Below are 23,290 nucleotides of genomic sequence, written 5' to 3' on the forward strand. Positions count from 1 at the left end.
GTTAGAATGCAGCTTACTGCAATCCTGTGCAGTAGGGCCCCCCCCCCCCATAATAGACGGTGATGCAGACTGTTAGAATGCAGCTTCCTCCAATCCTGTGCAGTAGGGCCCCCCCCCCCCCATAATAGACGGTGATGCAGACTGTTAGAATGCAGCTTCCTCCAATCCTGTGCAGTAGGGCCCCCCCCATAATAGACGGTGATGCAGACTGTTAGAATGCAGCTTCCTCCAATCCTGTGCAGTAGGGCCCCCCCCCATAATAGACGGTGATGCAGACTGTTAGAATGCAGCTTCCTCCAATCCTGTGCAGTAGGGCCCCCCCCATAATAGACGGTGATGCAGACTGTTAGAATGCAGCTTACTGTAGAAATTTGCTAGTGATTTTGGTGACATACCAAATCACATCAAACTCTGAATGAAGTATAGCTGCTGTCTTGACTTCTTTGTAGCTGTATTGATATGTTGGGCCCAAGGTAGATCCTCAGAGATATTGACACCCAGGAACTTGAAGCTGCTCACCGTTTCCACTGCCGATCCCTCCCCTTTATGTATATTTCGACACACGTGATAAATATCTCATGTTTCATCTTGATGGGACTACTAACATGAGTTGGATTCACAAGGATGTTACCTGTACTGGAGGGCTTGAGACATCGGTAGAGTTTGCATAGTCGGAGACTGATATCCCTGGAGCATGGAGAATTGGAGATGACCTTATAGAGGGGTATACAGTGGATGGGCCACATTTTTTTCACCGGGTAACAGTAGTCTAAAACTAGAGGAGACAGGTTTCAATGGTCTTCAAATTCATCATCATTGTTATGTGCTTTGTCATATGATGTGGGCAATCATAATCTTTGACCATGACTGTTCTTGGCAAAATTTTCTACAGAAGTTCTCTACCGTTGCAGCCTTCTGAGCAGTGTCTTTATAAGATGAGTTACCCCAGCCTTTATCAATATTCTTCAGAGATTGCCTGGCGTCAGTGGTCACATAACCAGGACTTGTGTTATACACTGGTTCCTCGCCGGCTCCCAAGGCTTCACGTATCTCTGATCAGGGCAAGGGCAACCTGCAGGCTAGTGGAGGGAAGGAGTGTCTTACACCTCCTTTGGTAGAGATATATCTCCACTCTGCCACCCATTTCAGGGGTAAGGGGGGAGACCTACAGAGAGCTTGAGAGGAAGATTGTTAATGCAGAGGGTGGTGGGCGTGTGGAACGAGTTGCCAGAAGAGGTGGTATAGGTGGGTACAATTACAATGTATAAACAATACTTGAACAGGTGCGTGGATGTGAAAAGTTTCCCAACCCTTTTTATGCCTTGGATCTATTCCAAGAAGCAAGGGACCTATGGAGACCAGGTTGGGAATCCCTGGTTCAGAAGAACATGGGCTAAATGCAGGCAAGTAGGATTAGCTCAGGTAGGCATTTTAGTCATTGTGGACAAGCTCACATTGGCTTTTATAAATCAGGGCACTGAGTACAGGAGTTGAGATAGACAGCACAGTACAGGCCCACAATGTTTTTCCATCACTTAAACCTACTCCAAGATCAATCTAACCCTTCCCTCCCCCACAGCCCTTCATCCAGAAGCAGGATGAGAATCACTTTATTGCCAGTATTAAAATGTAACAGCGTTGATAGTGGTTCAGTGCCAAGTACAAAACATAGGACAATATCATAACAGACAACATGGTAGCAACCAACAGTTTACAAGACAATAGTGCAAACATCCCTGAGCAATCAACAATTATCAGAATGGTCACACGTGCTAACATCAATAATCAGACTGAAAACAATGTGGACAAAGGGACAGGCTCAGTAATTACGATCAGAAGGCGGACAGCGGGATGTTGTGCAGGGACAGTCAGGGTCTTACCCCTGAGTGAGTTCTGTTGAGAAGCTGGATAGCTACAGGAAAGAAGCTTTGGAGATGACCTGGTGGTGATGGACTTGTAGCGTCTCCCTGATAGCAGTCTGGTAACTAGGGGACTGCTAGAGTAAGTAGAAATTGTTTTCGGCTCTTTTCTTTGGTCTGGCGATGAACAGGTCTTTTAACGTCAGTAGCTGACGGCCAGTGATCTTCTCTGCTGAGTGCAACCAGGACTTGGAGAGGGAGGAGGTGACGGGAAACCTAACGGTGACGGAGATGATCACAACAATGGCTGAGTAAAAACTCAACAGGACACACCCTGAGATTTATCCTAAGCTGGCGTAGGATGAACAGTGTCTGCTGGACTTCTTTAGTGATGGTTGTCTCACTTCAATATACCTAAGAGTCTCTTTAATGTCCTGAATGTATCTGCCTGTACCATCACCACTGGCAGTGTGTTCCACACACCCACCACTCTGTGTGTAAAACACCTACCTCTGACATTCCCCCTATACTTTTCAACAACAACCTTAACATTTTGCCCCTTCGTATTAGCCATTTCCACCCTGGGAAAAAGGCACTGGCTGTCCACTTGATCTACGCCTCTTTTCGACCTCTACCAAGTCACCTCTCATCTTCCTTCACTCCAAATGTTACGTTGAAGTTATACAAGACTTTGGTGAGTCTGAATTTGGTGTATTGTGTGCAGTTCTGGTCACCTACCTCTTGGAGAGATCTCAACAAGCTTGAAAGAGCTGACTTGTCGGGAAAGGTTGAATAGGTTAGGGGTTTATTCCCTGCAGAACGGGGAAGATTTGGTAGAGGTATACAAAAGTATCAGGGGTATAGGAAGGGGAAATTCAAGCAGTTTCACTGAGTTTGGGTGAGATGAGAACTAGAGATCATAGGTTTAGGGTGAAAGATGAAACATTTAAAGGAAACCTGAGGGGAACCTCTTCATTCAGAGGGTGGTGAGAGCGTGGAATGAGCTGCCAGCGGAAGCAGATGTGGGTTCAATAGTAAGATTTAAGAGAAATTTGGATAGGTGAATAGATGTGAGGGGTATGGAGGTATACAGCCCAGGTTTTGATCTGGGACTAGGTTCAGTTATTATCAAAGTACATGTACGTCACCAAACACTACCCTGAGATTCATTTTCTTGTGGGCATTCACAGTAGAAACAAAGAAGTGCAATAGAATCAATGAGAAACTACAAAGACGGACAAACATTCCATGTGCAAAAAAGAAACAAAATGTGAAAAATACAAAAAAAAATGAGAACATGAGTTGTAGAACCCTTGAAAGTGAGTCCACAGGGTTGTGAAATCTGGTCATTTTTGAGGTGAGTAAGGTTATTTGAAGGTAGGCCAAAAGGCCTGTGACCTCCTACTTCCTATGTGTTGCACACACAGAAGCTGGCAAGGACTCGGCAAGAGGCAAAGGGAGTGCTCCGAGGAATGGACTCCTCTCCTCCCTGTGGTGCAGTGATGACACCCTCAAGGCTCTACAGGCCCTGGAACTACGGGTGAGTGCAGGGTGATGGAGGGTCTTCTCTACTCCTGGGCCCCTCTAGATTTTATCCTACCCTCCTCCAACCCACGACTGCCACTTGCCCACTTCCCCCATCTTCCGTCGTTTCCCGATCTGTATCGGGCTCCATCTTTCCCTACATTTTCTGCAGGGAAAATGGTGCCACTGTTTCTGCAGGTGAGTCGCCACCCTGCCCAGGAGAAGGAGTTGCAGCTCAGCAGTACCGCTGGATCAGAATCATGGACATGTGGTGTGAAATCTTAAGTACATGAGATTATGCAGATGTTGGAAATCCAGAGCAATACGCACACACCCCCTCCAGTTCAGGCAGCATTTATGGAGGGGATTAAACAGTCAATATTTTTGGCTGAGCTCCTTCACCAGGACTGAAATATCGACTTCATTCCTCTCCATAGACGCTGCTTGACCTGCTGAGTTCCTTCAGCATTTTGTGTGTGTTGTCATGAAATGTGTTGTTTTGTGGCAGCAGTACAGTGCAACACATAAAAATGACTATAAAATACAGTCAGTATATTTAAAATTATACACATAGTGCAAAAGGAGAGCAAGACAGTCAGTCAGTGTTCGAGTTCATTCAGAAATCGGATGATGGAGGGGGAGAAGCTGCTCCTAGACCATTGAGTGTGTGCCTTTGGGCTCCTGTACTTCCTCCCTGATGGCAGCAATGAGAAGAGGGAATGTTCTGGATGGTGAGTGTCCTTGATGATGGATTTTTGAGGCATTGCCTTTTGAAGATGTCCTTGAAGTTGGGGAGGATATCATAATGAAGCTGGCTGAGTCTGCAAACTTCTGCAGTTTTTGTCCAATCCATACCAGACGGTGATGCAGCCAACTGGAATGCACATCTGTAGAACTTTGCCAGGTCTCCCCATTCTAATCTTTTACCCAGGGCTTCACTAGACACAGAGCACAGAATCAGGACGGACAGTGCAGGTCCCTTTCAGTCCAATTATCCTCGGATGTATCGACTAAAGTCTGTTCTTCTTGGCAGAGAGTTCAACTACGAAAGGCGGCAGCAGACGAGAAACAGCTTCAGCTGGCCAGGGATGAGGTGAGTGAATTGACTGAAGAGATTTGGCTCCTGAGTATACTGAGGAAAGGGGCCTGTGGCAATGCGACTGGAGAGAGTTGGAGGACAGGAACAGAGCTAGATCATGTAGACATTTATTATGGATTGAAATTTGGTGAGTTTTGGGGGTACAGGAAAGATACTAGCATGGACAGAAGATTAGTTGATAAGGTAATATTAAACAAGATAAGGCAAACAGGTTAGCAGAGTATATGCATATGTAAGTGAGTAAATAAAGTTCCCAACTTCTCCCAGCTCGGGTGATAAATGATACAGTTTTACAATTGTATAGGCATGAAATCAGTTCATTTCTGGATATTGAATTGAGTATGTGAGAGAGTGAGAGAACACGAACTCGCGTACCGTGGAATCTTCCACGTTGTCCTCCTGCCCCTGAGAACTTATTAAAGTCACTGACTGAGACCACACAAAAGAGGATGCCGGTTTCACATGGTACCGCGATCAACCCAGGCGAGGGTTAAACACACCGATAGTTTTCCACTGGTTGTCAGTGTCTTCCATGGGTCTCTGTATGTCTGATTACAAAGCCAGTTGACCTTGTATATATTCCACTGGTGCTGAACATCAGCTGTCCATCATATAGCTCCGCCTTCCCATTTCCAAGGCAACTCACAGACTTTTTGTTGCTCTCTCTCTCTCATCTTTGAAAGAGCACACTTTCTTCGCTCCCTCTCTCCTTTTTAAAGGAACAGTCCATGTTTAATAATACTTCAGATCTCGTCACAACTGGCAGAAGACAAAGACTGAGGATAAAAGGGGCTTGTTGCTAGGGTGGAGATGGAGAAGATGTTTCCAGTAGTGGGAGAGTCTAGGACAGTGTTTGTAAACTTTTAGCACTTTCCTACTTGACAATGCCCCTCTCAGGCACAATATACTTTGCTGTGCACCCAGAGTTGACACTCATTTCGTCAATACGACGAGCTACAAGTACTGCTCAGACGAATTGAAGATACTGGTTCGTGCTGTGAGCCAAGGGGAACTGTTGGGCACCCTGGTTGCTAATTTATGCATCCCCAATGTCTGTTTGGTTGGTGAGGTGGGATGAGATTGCTGTTTCAGATACGTTGTGATGACGAGTGCTAACCGCATGCGGAGCTATGGTTCTCCTTGTGTTCCAGTGCCTCAGCTGTTTTTTTTTGGAACTGCCTGCTCTACTAATGGTCAGTCGGGTTTTGTGTCTCAAGTTAGGATGCTGCTTACCATGCGACCCCCCCCCCCCAAGTATCTTGAATGCCCCCTGACGACTTCAGCTTCACCTATCTTATGTGTACCTTAGGACACGTGATCACCCTCACTGGGAGGCAGTGGCCAAAGACCAGAGGGCAGAAGGCATCCCTGTAGAACAGAGATGAGGAGGAATTTCTTTAGCCGGAGGGTAGGGTGTCATTGCCACAGATTGCTTTGGAAGCTGGGTTGGAGGGGACATTTAAGTGGTGGTTGATTTCTGGATTACAGGGAGAAGGCAGGAGAATGGGGTTGAGATGAAAAATAAAACTGCTCTGATTGATTGGTAGAGTAAGACCCAATTGGCCAAATGGTCTGCTCTTGTGCTGCACTGTTCTACATCCCCTGGGCTTGGCAGGATGTGTACCTAGTCATGTTCGTAGTGTCAGAGGGATCCCAAACTCTGATAAAATCTGCTGTGTTTCAAATAAAAGTAGGGTGGCAGAGCTTCAGAGCTTGGTATAACTGTTCAACTCCCGGTGAATGAGAGCTGTGCACAGCAAGATCTCAAAGGTGGAGCCTCTGCTTTCATCTGCAGTGCCCCGTGCTTGGTAGTGCGTAGCTCAGCTGTATACTGACGACTCACATCCAGCCTTCACCCTGTGTTTGTAGGAGTTTGCACTGGATCTGCTCAGACAGGAGATAACAGCCTTAAGTCTGAGCAGCAAGGAAAAGTGTTGCCGTCTAATGCAGGATGTCCCAGGCAGGAGGAGAAAGGAGTCTCCCAGGAGCGATAGCCCCTCCTCGGTGAATGTCGATTGGGTGAGTCTTTCTGCTCCATTCTCAGCCTACCCTCAATGGCCACTTTATTATATACCTCCTGTCCCTAATAAAGTGACTACTGAGTGTGTGTTCATGGTCCTCTGCTGCTGTAGCCCATCCACTTCAATGTTTGACGTGTTGTGTGTTCAGGGATGCTCTTCTGCACTCCACTCCTATGTCATGAGGTTATTTGAGTTACTCTCGCCTTCCTGTCAGTTTGAACCTGTCTGGCCATTCTCCTCTGACCTCTCTCATTAACAAGGTGCTTTCGCCCACGGAATCATCGCTTGATGTTCATTTTTCACATCAATCTCTGTAAGCTCTAGAGGCTGCTGTGCACAAAAATCCCAGGAGATCAGCAGTTTTTGAGAAGCTCTAACCACCCCGTCTGGCACCAACAATTACTCCACGGTCAAAGTCACTTAGATCACATTTCTTCCCCGTTCTGATGTTTGGTCTGAACAACATCGGAGCCTCTTGACCTTGCCTGTATATTTTATGCATTGAGTTGCTGCCTCGTGATTGGCTGATTAGATATTTGCATTAACAAGCAGGTGTACCTAATAAAGTGGCCGCTGAGTGTAGTTTGTTGATTTAACTTGGAACTACAGAATAAATTTCATATCAAAATGCATCATAGAGCAGACATTGAGAGGACCTTTACAACAGTGGGACAATCTAGGACCAGAGAGCACAGCCTCAGAATACTAGTTTATCTCTTTACAACAGAGATGAGGAGGAATTTCTGTAGCTTGAGGGTGGTGAATCTGTGGAATTCATTGTCACAGATGGCTGTGGAGGCCAATTCATTGGGTATATTTAAAGCAGTTGTTGATAGTTATTTAATTAGTAAGGACATCAAAGGTATGGGGAAAGGGCAAGAGAAATGGGGTTGTGGGAAATAAACCATGACTGAGTGGCAGAGAAGACTCGATGGGCTGAATGGTCTGATTCTGCTCCTATCCCTTCTGGTCTGAAATGCCACTGTAATCGGTACCTTTCCAAAAGATTGGTGCCAGAGGGCATGCAGTGAAGGTGAGGTGGTGGGAGGGAAATGTTCAAAGGAGATGTGTGGGATGTTTTTGTTTAACAGAGCTGTGGGTGTCTGGGATGCATTGCTGGGGTGGTGCTGGAGGCAGATATGATTAATCACTTGAATAAGATGCCAGGGGTTCCCAACCTGGGCTCCACAGACCCCCTGCTTAATGGTGTTGGTCCATGTCATAAAAAAAGGCTGGGAACCCCTATCCTAGGGGCTGTCTGTTGGAAGGTGCACAAGTGGCTGTAGAGGCCGACCCTGGATCCAGGCAGTGTGGGCACGAGGAAGTTAATGGTTCAGCCTTTTGGTTGTTGAGGCTCTCCTTTTACAGTTGCTGTTTGTTCTCTGCGGCATAGATGAGGCCGCTGTCGTGTAGAGATAGGCACACGATTGTGCAGAGAATGGTGCACTTTGTAGGTAGGAATTTGATTAAATAGTTCTGTAAAAAACTGGGCTGAAGCTCCTGTTCCCCTGCTGTCCTGTTGTGTTTTATATCTGACCTGGAGATTTGTTTTCCTGGGAGAAATACAAACAATAGAATCTTATGAAAAAACTATGCATGAACGAGTACTGACAGATCACTGGGGTGACACAGCAGCGTAACGCTTTACAGCACCAATCAATCCCGCTGCTCTCTGCGAGGAGTTTGCACGTTCTCTCCATGACCGCGTGTGTTTCCTCCGGGTCCTCCCACGGTCCAAAGGCGTACGGGTTAAGGTTAGTTTGTAAGCTGTGGGTATGCTATGTTGGCACCAGAAAGGTGGCAAAACTAGTGGGCTGCCTCCAGCACAATCCTCGGACTGCAGTGATGCTCTGGACTGTAAGGTTCAATGTCCACGCCAAATAAAGATAATCTCTAAAGCTTTGAATAGAAGCAGATGCTGGAAAAACTCAGCGGGTCAGGCAGCATCTATGGGGAGAGAAGCAGCAGGTGTTTCAGGTCAGTTCTGATGAAAGATCTCAGATTTGAAATGTTAACTCTGCTCTCCTCTTCCCACTGATCAGGCCTAACCTACTGAGCCAACACAGAACAGTACAGCTCAGGAACAGGCCATTCAGCCCACAATGTTGTGCTGAACCAGCTAAAAAGTGAATTTAAAAACACCCCAAAAACTAATCCCTCCTACCTACACAATGGCCATATCAATGCATCTTTCTCATATTCCAGTGCCTATGTAAAAATCTCTGAAAAGCCGCTAATGTGTTTGCCTCTGCCACCACACCAGGTACCACATTCCAGGCATCCACCACTCTGAGTAAAAAAACTCACCCCTTTGAACCTACCCCCTCTCACCTTCAATGCCTGGCCTCTGGTATTAAGACATTTCAACCTTGGGAAACTGATACTCCCTGTCTGCTCTCTCTCTGCCTCATAATCTTATAAACTTCTATCAGATCTCCCTCAGCTGCCTCTGCTCCAGAGAAGACAACCCAGTTTTGTCCAGCCTCTCATGATAGCACGTACCCTTTAAACCAGGCAGCATCCTGGTGAACCTTTTCTGCCCCTCTCCAAAGCATCGGCATCCTTTCTGTAGTGGAGTGACCAGAACTGTCCACAATACTCCAGATGTGGCCTAACCAGAGTTTGATAAAGTTGCAACATCTTGACCTTTGAACTCAGCGCCGCAACTAATAAACGCAAGCATTCCATGAGCTGCCTTACCCACTGTATCAACCTGTGGGGCTACTTTCAAAGAGCACTGCTCAGCAACACTGTTAAGGGTCTTGCAGTAAGAAATGCTTGAGATCAGTTGCTCAGCGGTTTACTGTGGATAAATCCTGTCACTCTGTTTTAATGGCTCTCTGTTTCCTCTGACTACAGGTTGAGGAGCCACAGCTATCAAAGTCGGCCTTCTTCTGAAATGGTCATGGAATAACCCCCCAGTGTTCTCTCTCCTGCTCTGGTGAGTGACTGTTTTATCTCCTAGTCAGCATGATTAGAACCTGTTCTGGGAAACCCAATGGATTTTCTCATCCATCGGTTTAACCTCCAGAGGGGCAGCAGCAGAGCGGGTGACAGCTGGACCCAACACCAGCCCTGTTCAGCCCAAGCTCAGCTGTCAGTTCCCTGCTGCAGTGTGAGACAAGGGTTGCAAATCACACAATCTGATAGCAAAGACAGGTGAAGAGTGAAAGCAAATGAGGGAGGGATGGTGGGCAGATAAAAACTGTGGAGGGAGAGGATACCAGGCTCGTGGCTGATGCGCAGATGGAGTATGTAGGGGAGGGAAATGTGGGTGATCGGGGACTGCGGAGGGTAGTGTGAGGGGGGTGTGAGAAGACCTGAGGTTATAAGAGGTGTCCAGGTTACCTGGAGGTGGAGAATTCAATGTTCATGCCTTCAGGTTGTTAACTACCCAGGCTGAATCCCAGGTATCTTTCGTTCTCTGGTTGAGGATGAACAAGTCAATGTGGGAATGTGGAGGGGAATTAAAATGGCCTGAAACCGGGGACTTCGGACAGCCACGGCAGGGTGCTCTTGGTCTCACTGATGTAGATGACCACAGTGGGTCTACGGTGGATGAAATGTGGCTGGCTCTCCGCTCCGCTTGGCCTTGGACCACCTAGATAACAGCAACACTTCAGTCAGGCTGCCGTCCATTGACTACAGCTCAGCATTCAGCACAATCATACCCTCAGTACAGATCAACAAACACCAAAACCTGGGCCTCTGTACCTCCCTCTGCAACTGGATCCCTGACTGGGAAGTCACTGCCCGTGCAAATTGGAAATAACATCTCCTCCTTGCTGAGAAACACTGACACACCTCAAAGAGCCTACTATTCTTCTCCATCTATACCCACAACTGTGTGGCTAGGCACAGCCCTAATGGCAGTTACAAATTTCCTGATGCCATAACTATCGTTGCAGAAATTCAGATAATGACGAGAAGGCATACAGGACTGAGATAGATCAACATGAAATCAACAACCTTGCACTCAACGTCAGTAAGACTGAGGAATTAGTAGTGGACTCAGGAAGGGGAAGTGGGGGAACACACTCCAGCCCTCATGGAGGGTCAGCAATAGAAACAGTGAGCAGTTTCAAATGTCAGCATCTCTGAAGATCTATGCTGGCACAACATTATAAAGATGGCACGACACAGCAATAGAAACAGGACATCTTTAAAAAGCGATGCCTCAAAAAGGCGGCATCCATCATTAAGGTGACCCATCACCCGGGGGGGGGGGGAGGAGGGAGGGAGAGAGAGATCCCCACAGCACAAAGAAAGGGGAAGATGTGACTGGTGGTGGTATCATGTAACTGGTGGAAATGGCAGAGGAAGTGCTGGATGGTGGAGGCTGGTGGGGTGAAAGCATCAATGTGGGAATTGGAGGAGAAAAGGGTGAAGGCTCCAGTGCTGGAATATCACCAAGAGGGAAATTAGAGATCCGTATGACAAATGGAATGCAATATGTGATAAATATAGAGAAAAAGTGAATTATGGTAACTATATATAAAATAGTTAAAATATTGCAAAAACAAATAATAATAATAATAATACTAAATAAATAAAATTAAAGTAGTGTTCATGGGTCCAATGTCCATTTATAAATCAGATGGTGGAGGGGAAGAAGCTGTTTTTGAATCACTGAGTGTGTGCCTCCTTCCTGATGGTAACAGTGAGAAGAGGGCATGTCCTGGGTGATTGGGGACCTTAATAATGGATGACTCTTTTCCGAGACACTGCTCTTTGAAGATGTCTTGGATACTATGGAGGCTGGTACCTATGATGGAGCTAATTTTACAACTTTTCTGTAGTTTCTTTCAATCCTATGCAGTAGCTCCCCTCCCCCCATACCAGACAGTGACACAGCCTGTCAGAATGCTCTCCCCCCCCATACCAGACAGTGATGCAGCCTGTCAGAATGCTCTCCTCTCCCCCCCATACCAGACAGTGACGCAGCCTGTCAGAATGCTCTCCCCCCCATACCAGACAGTGACGCAGCCTGTCAGAATGCTCTCCTCTCCCCCCCATACCAGACAGTGACACAGCCTGTCAGAATGCTCACCTCTCCCCCCCATACCAGACAGTGACGCAGCCTGTCAGAATGCTCTCCTCTCCCCCCCATACCAGACAGTGACGCAGCCTGTCAGAATGCTCTCCCCCCCATACCAGACAGTGACGCAGCCTGTCAGAATGCTCTCCCCCCCCAAACCAGACAGTGATGCAGCCTGTCAGAATGCTCTCCTCTCCCCCCCCATACCAGACAGTGACGCAGCCTGTCAGAATGCTCTTCCCCCCATACCAGACAGTGATGCAGCCTGTCAGAATGCTCTCCCCCCCATACCAGACAGTGACGCAGCCTGTCAGAATGCTCTCCTCTCCCCCCCCATACCAGACAGTGACGCAGCCTGTCAGAATGCTCTCCTCTCCCCCCCGTACCAGACAGTGACGCAGCCTGTCAGAATGCTCTCCTCCCCCCCCCGTACCAGACAGTGACGCAGCCTGTCAGAATGCTCTCCCCCCCATACCAGACAGTGACACAGCCTGTCAGAATGCTCTCCTCTCCCCCCCCATACCAGACAGTGACGCAGCCTGTCAGAATGCTCCCCCCCCCATACCAGACAGTGATGCAGCCTGTCAGAATGCTCTCCCCCCCATACCAGACAGTGACGCAGCCTGTCAGAATGCTCTCCTCTCCCCCCCATTGCAGACAGTGACGCAGCCTGTCAGAATGCTCTCCTCTCCCCCCCCATACCAGACAGTGACATAGCCTGTCAGAATGCTCTCCTCTCCCCCCCATACCAGACAGTGATGCAGCCTGTCAGAATGCTCTCCTCTCCCCCCCATACCAGACAGTGACGCAGCCTGTCAGAATGCTCTCCTCTCCCCCCCCATACCAGACAGTGACGCAGCCTGTCAGAATGCTCTCCTCTCCCCCCCATACCAGACAGTGACGCAGCCTGTCAGAATGCTCTCCTCTCCCCCCCCCCATACCAGACAGTGACGCAACCTCAGAATGCTCTCCTCTCCCCCCCATACCAGACAGTGATGCAGCCTGTCAGAATGCTCTCCCCCCCCATACCAGACAGTGATGCAGCCTGTCAGAATGCTCTCCCCCCCCATACCAGACAGTGACACAGCCTGTCAGAATGCTCTCCCCCCCATACCAGACAGTGACGCAGCCTGTCAGAATGCTCTCCCCCCCCCATACCAGACAGTGACGCAGCCTGTCAGAATGCTCTCCTCTCCCGCCCATACCAGACAGTGACGCAGCCTGTCAGAATGCTCTCCTCCCCCCCCCATACCAGACAGTGACGCAGCCTGTCAGAATGCTCTCCCCCCCCCATACCAGACAGTGACGCAGCCTGTCAGAATGCTCTCCTCTCCCCCCCATACCAGACAGTGACGCAGCCTGTCAGAATGCTCTCCCCCCCCATACCAGACAGTGACGCAGCCTGTCAGAATGCTCTCCTCTCCCCCCCATACCAGACAGTGACACAGCCTGTCAGAATGCTCTCCTCTCCCCCCCCATACCAGACAGTGACACAGCCTGTCAGAATGCTCTCCCCCCCATACCAGACAGTGACACAGCCTGTCAGAATGCTCTCCTCTCCCCCCCATACCAGACAGTGACACAGCCTGTCAGAATGCTCTCCTCTCCCCCCCATACCAGACAGTGACACAGCCTGTCAGAATGCTCTCCCCCCCATACCAGACAGTGACGCAGCCTGTCAGAATGCTCTCCTCCCCCCCCCATACCAGACAGTGACGCAGCCTGTCAGAATGCTCTCCCCCCCCCATACCAGACAGTGATGCAGCCTGTCAGAATGCTCTCCCCCCCATACCAGACAGTGATGCAGCCTGTCAGAATGCTCTCCCCCCCATACCAGACAGTGATGCAGCCTGTCAGAATGCTCTCCTCTCCCCCTCCATACCAGACAGTGACGCAGCCTGTCAGAATGCTCTCCTCTCCCCCCCATACCAGACAGTGACGCAGCCTGTCAGAATGCTCTCCTCTCCCCCCTCCATACCAGACAGTGACACAGCCTGTCAGAATGCTCTCCTCTCCCCCCCATACCAGACAGTGATGCAGCCTGTCAGAATGCTCTCCTCTCCCCCCCATACCAGACAGTGACGCAGCCTGTCAGAATGCTCTCCTCTCCCCCTCCATACCAGACAGTGACACAGCCTGTCAGAATGCTCTCCCCCCCATACCAGACAGTGATGCAGCCTGTCAGAATGCTCTCCTCTCCCCCCCATACCAGACAGTGACGCAGCCTGTCAGAATGCTCTGCCCCCCCCATACCAGACAGTGACACAGCCTGTCAGAATGCTCTCCCCCCCATACCCAGACAGTGACGCAGCCTGTCAGAATGCTCTCCCCCCCATACCAGACAGTGACGCAGCCTGTCAGAATGTTCTCCCCCCCCATACCAGACAGTGACGCAGCCTGTCAGAATGCTCTCCTCTCCCCCCCATACCAGACAGTGACGCAGCCTGTCAGAATGCTCTCCCCCCCATACCAGACAGTGATGCAGCCTGTCAGAATGCTCTCCCCCCCATACCAGACAGTGACGCAGCCTGTCAGAATGCTCTCCTCTCCCCCCCGTACCAGACAGTGACGCAGCCTGTCAGAATGCTCTCCTCTCCCCCCCCCATACCAGACAGTGACGCAGCCTGTCAGAATGCTCTCCTCTCCCCCCCCCATACCAGACAGTGATGCAGCCTGTCAGAATGCTCTCCTCTCCCCCCCCATACCAGACAGTGACGCAGCCTGTCAGAATGCTCTCCTCTCCCCTCCATACCAGACAGTAACGCAGCCTGTCAGAATGCTCTCCTCTCCCCCCCCCATACCAGACAGTGATGCAGCCTGTCAGAATGCTCTCCTCTCCCCTCCATACCAGACAGTGATGCAGCCTGTCAGAATGCTCTCCTCTCCCCTCCATACCAGACAGTGACGCAGCCTGTCAGAATGCTCTCCTCTCCCCCCCCATACCAGACAGTGACGCAGCCTGTCAGAATGCTCTCCTCTCCCCCCCATACCAGACAGTGACACAGCCTGTCAGAATGCTCTCCTCTCCCCCCCATACCAGACAGTGACGCAGCCTGTCAGAATGCTTTCCTCTCCCCCCCATACCAGACAGTGACGCAGCCTGTCAGAATGCTCTCCTCTCCCCCTCATACCAGACAGTGATGCAGCCTGTCAGAATGCTCTCCTCTCCCCCCCCATACCAGACAGTGATGCAGCCTGTCAGAATGCTCTCCTCTCCCCCCCCATACCAGACAGTGACACAGCCTGTCAGAATGCTCTCCCCCCCATACCAGACAGTGACACAGCCTGTCAGAATGCTCTCCTCTCCCCCTCATACCAGACAGTGACGCAGCCTGTCAGAATGCTCTCCTCTCCCCCTCATACCAGACAGTGACGCAGCCTGTCAGAATGCTCTCCTCTCCCCCTCATACCAGACAGTGACGCAGCCTGTCAGAATGCTCTCCTCTCCCCCTCATACCAGACAGTGACGCAGCCTGTCAGAATGCTCTCCTCTCCCCCTCATACCAGACAGTGACGCAGCCTGTCAGAATGCTCTCCTCTCCCCCTCATACCAGACAGTGACACAGCCTGTCAGAATGCTCTCCTCTCCCCCTCATACCAGACAGTGACGCAGCCTGTCAGAATGCTCTCCTCTCCCCCTCATACCAGACAGTGACGCAGCCTGTCAGAATGCTCTCCTCTCCCCCTCATACCAGACAGTGACGCAGCCTGTCAGAATGCTCTCCTCTCCCCCTCATACCAGACAGTGACTCAGCCTGTCAGAATGCTCTCCTCTCCCCTCCATACCAGACAGTGACGCAGCCTGTCAGAATGCTCTCCTCTCCCCTCCATACCAGACAGTGACGCAGCCTGTCAGAATGCTCTCCTCTCCCCCTCATACCAGACAGACAGTGACGCAGCCTGTCAGAATGCTCTCCTCTCCCCCCCATACCAGACAGTGACGCAGCCTGTCAGAATGCTCTCCCCTCCATACCAGACAGTGACACAGCCTGTCAGAATGCTCTCCCCCCCCATACCAGACAGTGACGCAGCCTGTCAGAATGCTCTCCCCCCCATACCAGACAGTGACGCAGCCTGTCAGAATGCTCTCCTCTCCCCCCCATACCATGACAGTGACGCAGCCTGTCAGAATGCTCTCCTCTCCCCCCCCATACCAGACAGTGACACAGCCTGTCAGAATGCTCTCCCCCCCCAAACCAGACAGTGACGCAGCCTGTCAGAATGCTCTCCTCTCCCCCCCATACCAGACAGTGACGCAGCCTGTCAGAATGCTCTCCCCCCCCATACCAGACAGTGACACAGCCTGTCAGAATGCTCTCCTCTCCCCCCCATACCAGACAGTGACGCAGCCTGTCAGAATGCTCTCCCCCCCCCATACCAGACAGTGACGCAGCCTGTCAGAATGCTCTCCTCTCCCCCCCATACCAGACAGTGACGCAGCCTGTCAGAATGCTCTCCCCCCCCCATACCAGACAGTGACGCAGCCTGTCAGAATGCTCTCCTCTCCCCCCCATACCAGACAGTGACGCAGCCTGTCAGAATGCTCTCCCCCCCATACCAGACAGTGACGCAGCCTGTCAGAATGCTCTCCTCTCCCCCCCCATACCAGACAGTGACGCAGCCTGTCAGAATGCTCTCCCCCCCCATACCAGACAGTGACGCAGCCTGTCAGAATGCTCTCCTCTCCCCCCCCATACCAGACAGTGACGCAGCCTGTCAGAATGCTCTCCCCCCCATACCAGACAGTGACGCAGCTGTCAGAATGCTCTCCTCTCCCCCCCATACCAGACAGTGACGCAGCCTGTCAGAATGCTCTCCTCTCCCCCCCCAAACCAGACAGTGACGCAGCCTGTCAGAATGCTCTTCAGGGTACATCTGTAGAAGTTTTGAGTGTCTGGCAAATCAAATCTCCTCAAACTCCTAATGAAGTATAGTTGCTGTCTTGCCTTTGTTATAGCTGCATCGATATGTTGGGACCAGGTTAGGTCGTCAGAGATATTGACACCCAGCAACATGAAATTGCTCACTTCCTCTCCACTTCTGATCCCCCTAAGGATTGGTTTGCATTCCCTTGTCTTATCCTTTCCTGAAGTCCACATGTCTTACGAATGCTGAGTGCAAGGTTGTTGCTGCAACACCAGTCAACTAACTGGTATATCTCGCTCCCATCTCCATCTAAGATTCTTCCAATAAACATGGATGAATGTAATCTAGGTATAAAATGGTCAAAACAAAATACCTGAGAAGTTTGCTTAAATACCGTTAAGAGGCAATAAGGGAAGAGTCATGCCGGACAAGAGAAGAAGAGAGGCAGGAGGAGCACCACTAAACGTGGTGAGTTCTTTCTCCTTGGGTGGGGGTTTTTCGTTATTTTTTAAATTATAAAACAGAGATGGGGTCTAGTAGACAAAGTTCCCACTCTGAAGATGTCAACTCCGACTCTGTTGCATCCTATCTCTTGCTTATGGTTTTAGAGCAAACAAAGTGCACTCAGCCAGATGCTTTGAGATGTGTCTATTTAATGCAAGGAGTGTCATAAACCAGGCAGATCCATACATTGTGACCATTACAGAGAGTTGGACGTTTCAGGGGCAGGAATGGCTGCTGAGTGTGCCGGGCTTTAGATATTTCAGAAAGGGCATGGAGGGAGGCAAAAGAGGTGGGACGGACATTGCTAATCAAGGATAGTATCATGGCTGCAGAACAGGAGGAAGTTGTGGAGGAATTGTTGACTTAGTCAGTGTGGGTAGAAGTTAGAAACAGGAAGGGGGCAATAACTCTACTGAGTTTTTTTTATAGACACCCCCAGTAGTAACAAAGGCATCAAGAAGCAGATGGGGAGGCAGATTCTGGAATGGTGCAATAATAATAGGGTTGTTGTGATATTAACTTTCCTAATATTGACTGGCATCTCCTTTGAGCAAAGTGGATGGGGTTGAGATTGTTAAGTGTGTTCAGGAAGGTTTCCTGATGCAATATGTAGATAAGCCAGCTAGAGGAGAGGCTGTACTTGATCTTGGTGTTGGGAAATGAACCTGGTCAGGTGTCAGATCTTCAGTGGGACAGCATTTTGAAGGTAGAGATCATAACTCTGTCTTCTTTACCATAGCGCAGGAGAGGGATAGGAGCTGACAATTTGGGCAAACAGTTAATTGGGGTAGGGGGAAATATGCTATGGCATATTTGGGAGTAGAAATTGGAAACAGACATTCTCAGGGAAATGCACAGCAGAAATGTGGCAAACGTTCAGGAAACATTCCCATGGCGTTCTGCACAGGTGTGTTCCATTGAGGCACGGAAAGGTTAAAGAACCATGACGTACAAAGGATGTGGAAAATCTAGTTAAGATGAAAAGAAAAGCTTACGAAAAGTTCAAGAAACTAGGTACTGTCAGACTCTAGAAAATTACAAGGTTGCCAGGAAGGAGCTTAAGAATGGAATTAGGAGAGTGAGAAGGGCCATGAGAGCAGGATTAAGGAAAACCCCAAGGCATTCTACAAGTATGTGAAGCAAGAGGATGAGGCGTGTGAGAATAGGACCAATCAAGTGCGATAGTGGAAACGAGTGAATGGAGTCGGAGGAGGTAGCGGAGGTATTTAATGAATATTTTGTTTCAGTATTCAACAGGGAAAAGGACCTTGGCTGTCGTGGGGATGACTTACAGCAGACTGAAACACTTGAGCATAAAGACATTAAGAAAGAGGATGTGCTGGAGCTTTTGAAAAGCATAAAGTTAGATAAGTCACTGGGACCAGATGAGATACACTGCAGGTTACTGTGGGAGACGAGGGAGGAGATTGCTGAGCCTCTGGCGATGATCTTTGCATCATCAATAGGGTTGGGAGAATGCCTATTGGAGGGTTGCAAATGTTGTTTCCTTGTTCAAGAAAGGGAGTAGAGATAACCCAGGAAATTATAGACCAGGGAGTCTGTCTTCAGTGGTGGGCAAGTTGTTGGAGAAGATCCTGAGAGGCAGGATTTATGAGCATTTGGAGAGACAATCTGATTAGGGATAGTCAGCATGGCTTTGTCATGGGCAGGTCGTGCCTTATGAGCCTGATTGAATTCTTTGAGGATGGAACAAAACACATTGATGAAGGGTGATGTAATGTATATGGATTTCAGTAAGGCATTTGATAAGGTTCCCCATGCGAGGCTCATTCAGAAAGTAAGGAGGCATGGGATCCAAGGAGACCTTGCTTCGTGGATCCAGAAATGGCTTGCCGGCAAAGGGTGGTTGTAGATGGTTCGTATTCTGCATGGAGGTCGGTGACCAGTGGTGTGCCTCAGGGATCTGTTCTGAAATCCTTCCTCTTTGTGATTAATTACCTGGATGAGGAAGTAGAAGGGTGGGTCAGTAAATTTGCTGACAACACAAAGGTTGGGCGTTCTGTGACTGGGCTGAGAAGTGGCAGATGAAATTCAACCCAGATAAATGTGAAGTGGTTCATTTTGGTAGGTCAAATTTGAAGACGGAATATAATATTAATAGTAAGACGCTTGGCAGTGTGGAGGATCAGCAAAATATTGGGGTCCTTGTCCATAGTTGCTGTGCAGGTTGACAGTGTTGTTAAGAAGGCGTTTGCTGTGTTGGCCTTCATCAACCATGGGATTGAGTTCACGAGCCTTGAGGTAATGTTACAGCTATACAAGACCTTGGTCAGACCCCACTTTTAGAGTACTGTGTTCATTTCTGGTCACCTCTCTACAGGAAGGATGTGGATACAATAGAGGTGCAGAGGAGACTTACAAGGATGTTGCCTGAATTGGAGAGATGATCTGATAGAGGTGTATAAGATGATGAGAGGCATTGATCGTGTGGATAGTCAGAGGCTTTTTCCCAGGGCTGAAGCAGCTAACGCGAGGGGGCATAGTTTTAAGGTGCTTGGAAGTGGGTATTGATAGGTTCATGGAGCTTAGTAGAGGGCTATGTGGTAGGGAACACAAATTTCAGACTACTTGTATCACGTAGGAATTTGGAGAAAAAAGAAATTAACTTTTATTGAATATAGTGCATTTAATTGCATAACAGTGCTGACATTCAAATAAGCTGAAGATATTTTGTTGGGTGATTTTTGTTTGTACTCAGTGTCTGAGGCTTCTTGCTTAAGTGCCCAACAATAATCAGCCAGCATTGATGGATTCCAGTTGCCCTGATACCGTTTCTCCACAATGCAATGTCCTGGTGAAACCTTTCACCACACTCATCACTGACAGCACCAAGATTTGTAGGGAAGAAGTCACAGTCGTAGATAAGTACAGCTCAGGAACAGGCCCTTTGGCCCATCTAGTCTGTGCCGAGCCATCTAAACTGCCTGCTTCCATTGAGCTGCACTGGGACCATTGCCCTACCATCTATTTATCTGTCCAAACTTGTCTTAAATATTGAAGTTGACCACTTCACATGCACCACTTGTGCTGGCATCTTATTATGCATCCAATTATCTCACGATTCTTAGCAAAAAAAGTTTCCTTCACTTTAACTTTTCACCTTTCATCCTTAACTGATGACCTCTGGTTGTAGTCCCACCCAACCCCAGTGGAAAAAGTCTGTTTGCATCTATCTGATCTATACCCCTCATAATTTTGTATACCTCCATCAAATCTCTGAATCTTCTAAATGGGAAGTCAGAAAATGAACCTTTAGTGACATGTTGCACTGGATGGTTTTGTATGTTTGAAGCATGTTGTCAACCAGCTGGTGCTCTGTAGTTGCCAAGAAAATTTTCAACATTCTTGTCTGCCTTCCATGTGATTTTCTCCAGCCCCACTCGTGTTTCTTCAAATTGCCTGTCATTGGTGATCTGTTTGACTTGTGGACCAACAGAAATGTGTTTCTTACTCTTGGCATCGGTTATTCTGACTTTAATTATGAATTGAAATAACAACTAAATGTGATTTTTAAAGTGTGTGATACAGAAATTTCATAGTGAGTTTCATGATCAGCATCCCAAAATCTGTAAGATACACCCATAAGTATTCAGGAAGCCAAATCATTGTTATCCTTCCTGACACAAAAACAGTAGGAAAAGTGACACAAGCACGATTAACAAAAGAAGTGCTAGATCCAAGGACAAGTCATTGTTTTCCGGAAAATAATTCCGATGTGGCTTTAGCACGGGCAGATGCTGTCTGACCAATCTGGTTGAAATTTTCTGAAAGAGGTTACGAGGCTGTAGATAAGACTTGCATGGATTTCAGCAAGGCCTTGACGAGGTCTCACATGGAAGGAGGCTAGGGCTAGTGGGATTATGTGCTAAATCTGTAAATTGAATCCAAAATTGGCTTGGCAATGGGAGACAGAGGCTAATGGTAGAAGTTTCTTATGATTCCCCAGCCCCGACTGTTAGATAGATACTTTATTCATCCCCAAGGGGAAATTCAACATTTTTCCAGTGTCCCATACACTTATTGTAGCAAAACTAATTACATACAGTATTTAACTCAGTATAAATATGATATGCATCTAAAATCACCCTCCCAAAAAGCATTAATAAATAGCTTTTAAAAAGTTCTTAAAAAGTTTACTGAAGTGCATTGAGTGGTAACTTAAGCTCAGTCCTAACCCCGGCACTTGAACATGTCTCGCCCCTGGTGGTTGAATTGTAGAGCCGAATGGCGTTGGGGAGTAATGATCTCTTCATCCTGTCTGAGGAGCATTGCATTGACAGCAACCTGCCGCTGAAGCTGCTTCTCTGTCTCTGGATGGTGCTGTGCAGAGGATGTTCAGGGTTTTCCATGTTGTTGACCCGCTGAGCTCCTCCAGCAGATCGTGTGTGCGCGGGTCTCCGGCAATTGTATGCCTTGACTGGCAATTACTATTGCGAGACAACACTGTAACGCCAGGGCGCTTGAAGCAGTTTGATCAAGTTGCTCAGTTAGTGAGAGTCCTCCTGGCTCCCAGCGGCCCCCGCGCGGGTAGTCCTCCAGCTTCCCAGTATTCCTTCCGGCCGGTTGAAGATGGCGGTGGTGTTGCCGATGATGGGGCGGATTGAGGCATCGGCGCTGGAGCCCACCCAGTGCTGCTCCAACCAGCACCCCGACTGGATGAGGCAGGAAGTCAGTACGGGGGTGAGTACGATACGAGTACAGACGATTTGATCAGGGAGAGCAGAACAGGAGGCCACCCGCTTCGTCCAAATGGTGACCGATTTTCTCTCTCGGCCCCCTTAATTTGCCTGTCTCAGATAATCAGATTTAGCTTCCACAGACTTCCAGGTTAGCGAATTGAGTGAAGAATTTGTTTCCCCATCTCGGTCTCTTTATTTTAAAACCATGGCCCATGAATCTAAACTACTCAGCCCGGAGAAACAAACTACCTGCATCCTGCCTGTTGAACCCCAATCACCTGCCTCTTTTTCTTCTGAACGTTTGCCACCAAGTTTCTCCTGTTCTCATTTATTTGACCCACCTTGCTTTTCTAGACTTTACTGTCTCCATAATCAGGAGACAGACTACCCACTGACTGCTTTTGGCAAGCCCACAAACTCGCACAGTTGCCACAACTGTTATCCTTTCACCCTGGCTCCAGACAGGGCAGCATATTCTTTTCTTTGTCTCAGTCACTTCTATTCTAATGATGAGGCCTTCTGCTCTGGTGCCTCTGAAATGTATTTCTTCTTCCTAAATTTGATATTCCTCTGCCACAGAATATTGGAAGCTCTCATCTGCATTTTCACAGCCTCTCACTTGTGCGATCATCGTGGCCTGAAACAAAGAGTTCCACAGTATTTGCATTCACCCCATCAGGTTGTTGAGGGGTAATAACTGTTCCTGAATCTGGTAGTGTTTGTCCTGAGGCTGCTGTACCTTCTTCCTGATGGCAGCGGTGAGAAGAGAGCATGTCCTGGGTGGTGGGGGCCCCTGATGATGGGTGCTGCTTTCCTGCGACAACATTTCGTGGATATTTACTCAGTGGTTGGGAGGGACTGGGCTGTATCCACTACTTGTTGAGGATTTCTCGTTTAAGGGCAGTGGTGTTTCTATACCGGGTTGTGAAGCAGCCAGTTAATATACTCTCAGCTACACTGTGGATTGTCAAACTTCACTAGGCATTGTACACTGTTTGTCAAAGTTCTGGGTGTCATGCGAATCTTTGCAAACTCCTAAGGAAGTAGAGGTGCTACCGTGCTTTGTAATTTCAGTTACATGCTGGGCCCAGGACAGATCTTCTGAAATAATGACACTGAGGATTTAAAGTTGCTGATAGTCTCCACCTCTGATCCTCAAATGAGGGCTCGCTCTCCTGAAGTCCTTGTTCCTTGGTTTTGCTGACATTGAGTGAGAGGTTGTTGTCATGACACCACTCAGCCAGATTTTCAGTCTCCCTCCTGTATGCTGATTCATCACCACCTTTGATTTGGCCTATGACGGGTGTTGTCAGCAAACTTGAATCTGGCATTGGAGCTGTGCTTAGCCACACAGTCACAGGTGTAAAACAAATAGAGCAGGGGAGTAAGGACATAGCCTTGTGCACTTGTGCTGATGGAGATCGTGGAGGAGACGTTGTGAATCCAAACAATACTACAAATGAGGAAATTCAGGATCCAATTGCATAAGGAGGTATTGCGGCCAAGGTCTTGAAGCATATTGATTAGTTTTGAAAGGATGATGGTATTGAATGCCGGGCTATAGTTGTTAAAAAGCATCCTGATGTATGCGTCTTGCTGTCCACATGTTCCAGGGTTGAGTGAAAAGTCAATGAGATGGCATATACTGTGAACTTGTTGCTTCGAAGGCAAATTGGAGT

General features: G+C 48.6%; 1 protein-coding gene across 9 annotated transcripts in view; it reads left to right on the forward strand.

Annotated features, from left to right (window-relative positions):
• The window catches only part of LOC132397041 (proteasome subunit beta type-6-like), a 120,215-nt gene that overhangs the window by 74,143 nt on the left and 22,782 nt on the right, over window positions 1-23,290 (forward strand). For 7 of the 9 annotated variants that reach the window (XM_059975279.1, XM_059975278.1, XM_059975280.1 and 4 more), the window contains 4 exons: window positions 3,287-3,399; window positions 4,417-4,476; window positions 6,352-6,501; window positions 9,363-9,444. In XM_059975279.1, coding sequence (XP_059831262.1) covers window positions 3,287-3,399; window positions 4,417-4,476; window positions 6,352-6,501; window positions 9,363-9,401 — 362 coding nt within the window. In that variant the 3' untranslated portion in view covers window positions 9,402-9,444. Of the gene's footprint in view, window positions 1-3,286; window positions 3,400-4,416; window positions 4,477-6,351; window positions 6,502-9,362; window positions 9,445-21,453; window positions 21,613-23,290 lie in introns of those variants that run through there. The other 2 variants (XM_059975285.1, XM_059975284.1) reach the window with 2 other exon arrangements.

This window comes from Hypanus sabinus, chromosome 7, assembly GCF_030144855.1.
Source record: "Hypanus sabinus isolate sHypSab1 chromosome 7, sHypSab1.hap1, whole genome shotgun sequence".
NCBI classification, from domain to species: domain Eukaryota; kingdom Metazoa; phylum Chordata; class Chondrichthyes; order Myliobatiformes; family Dasyatidae; genus Hypanus; species Hypanus sabinus.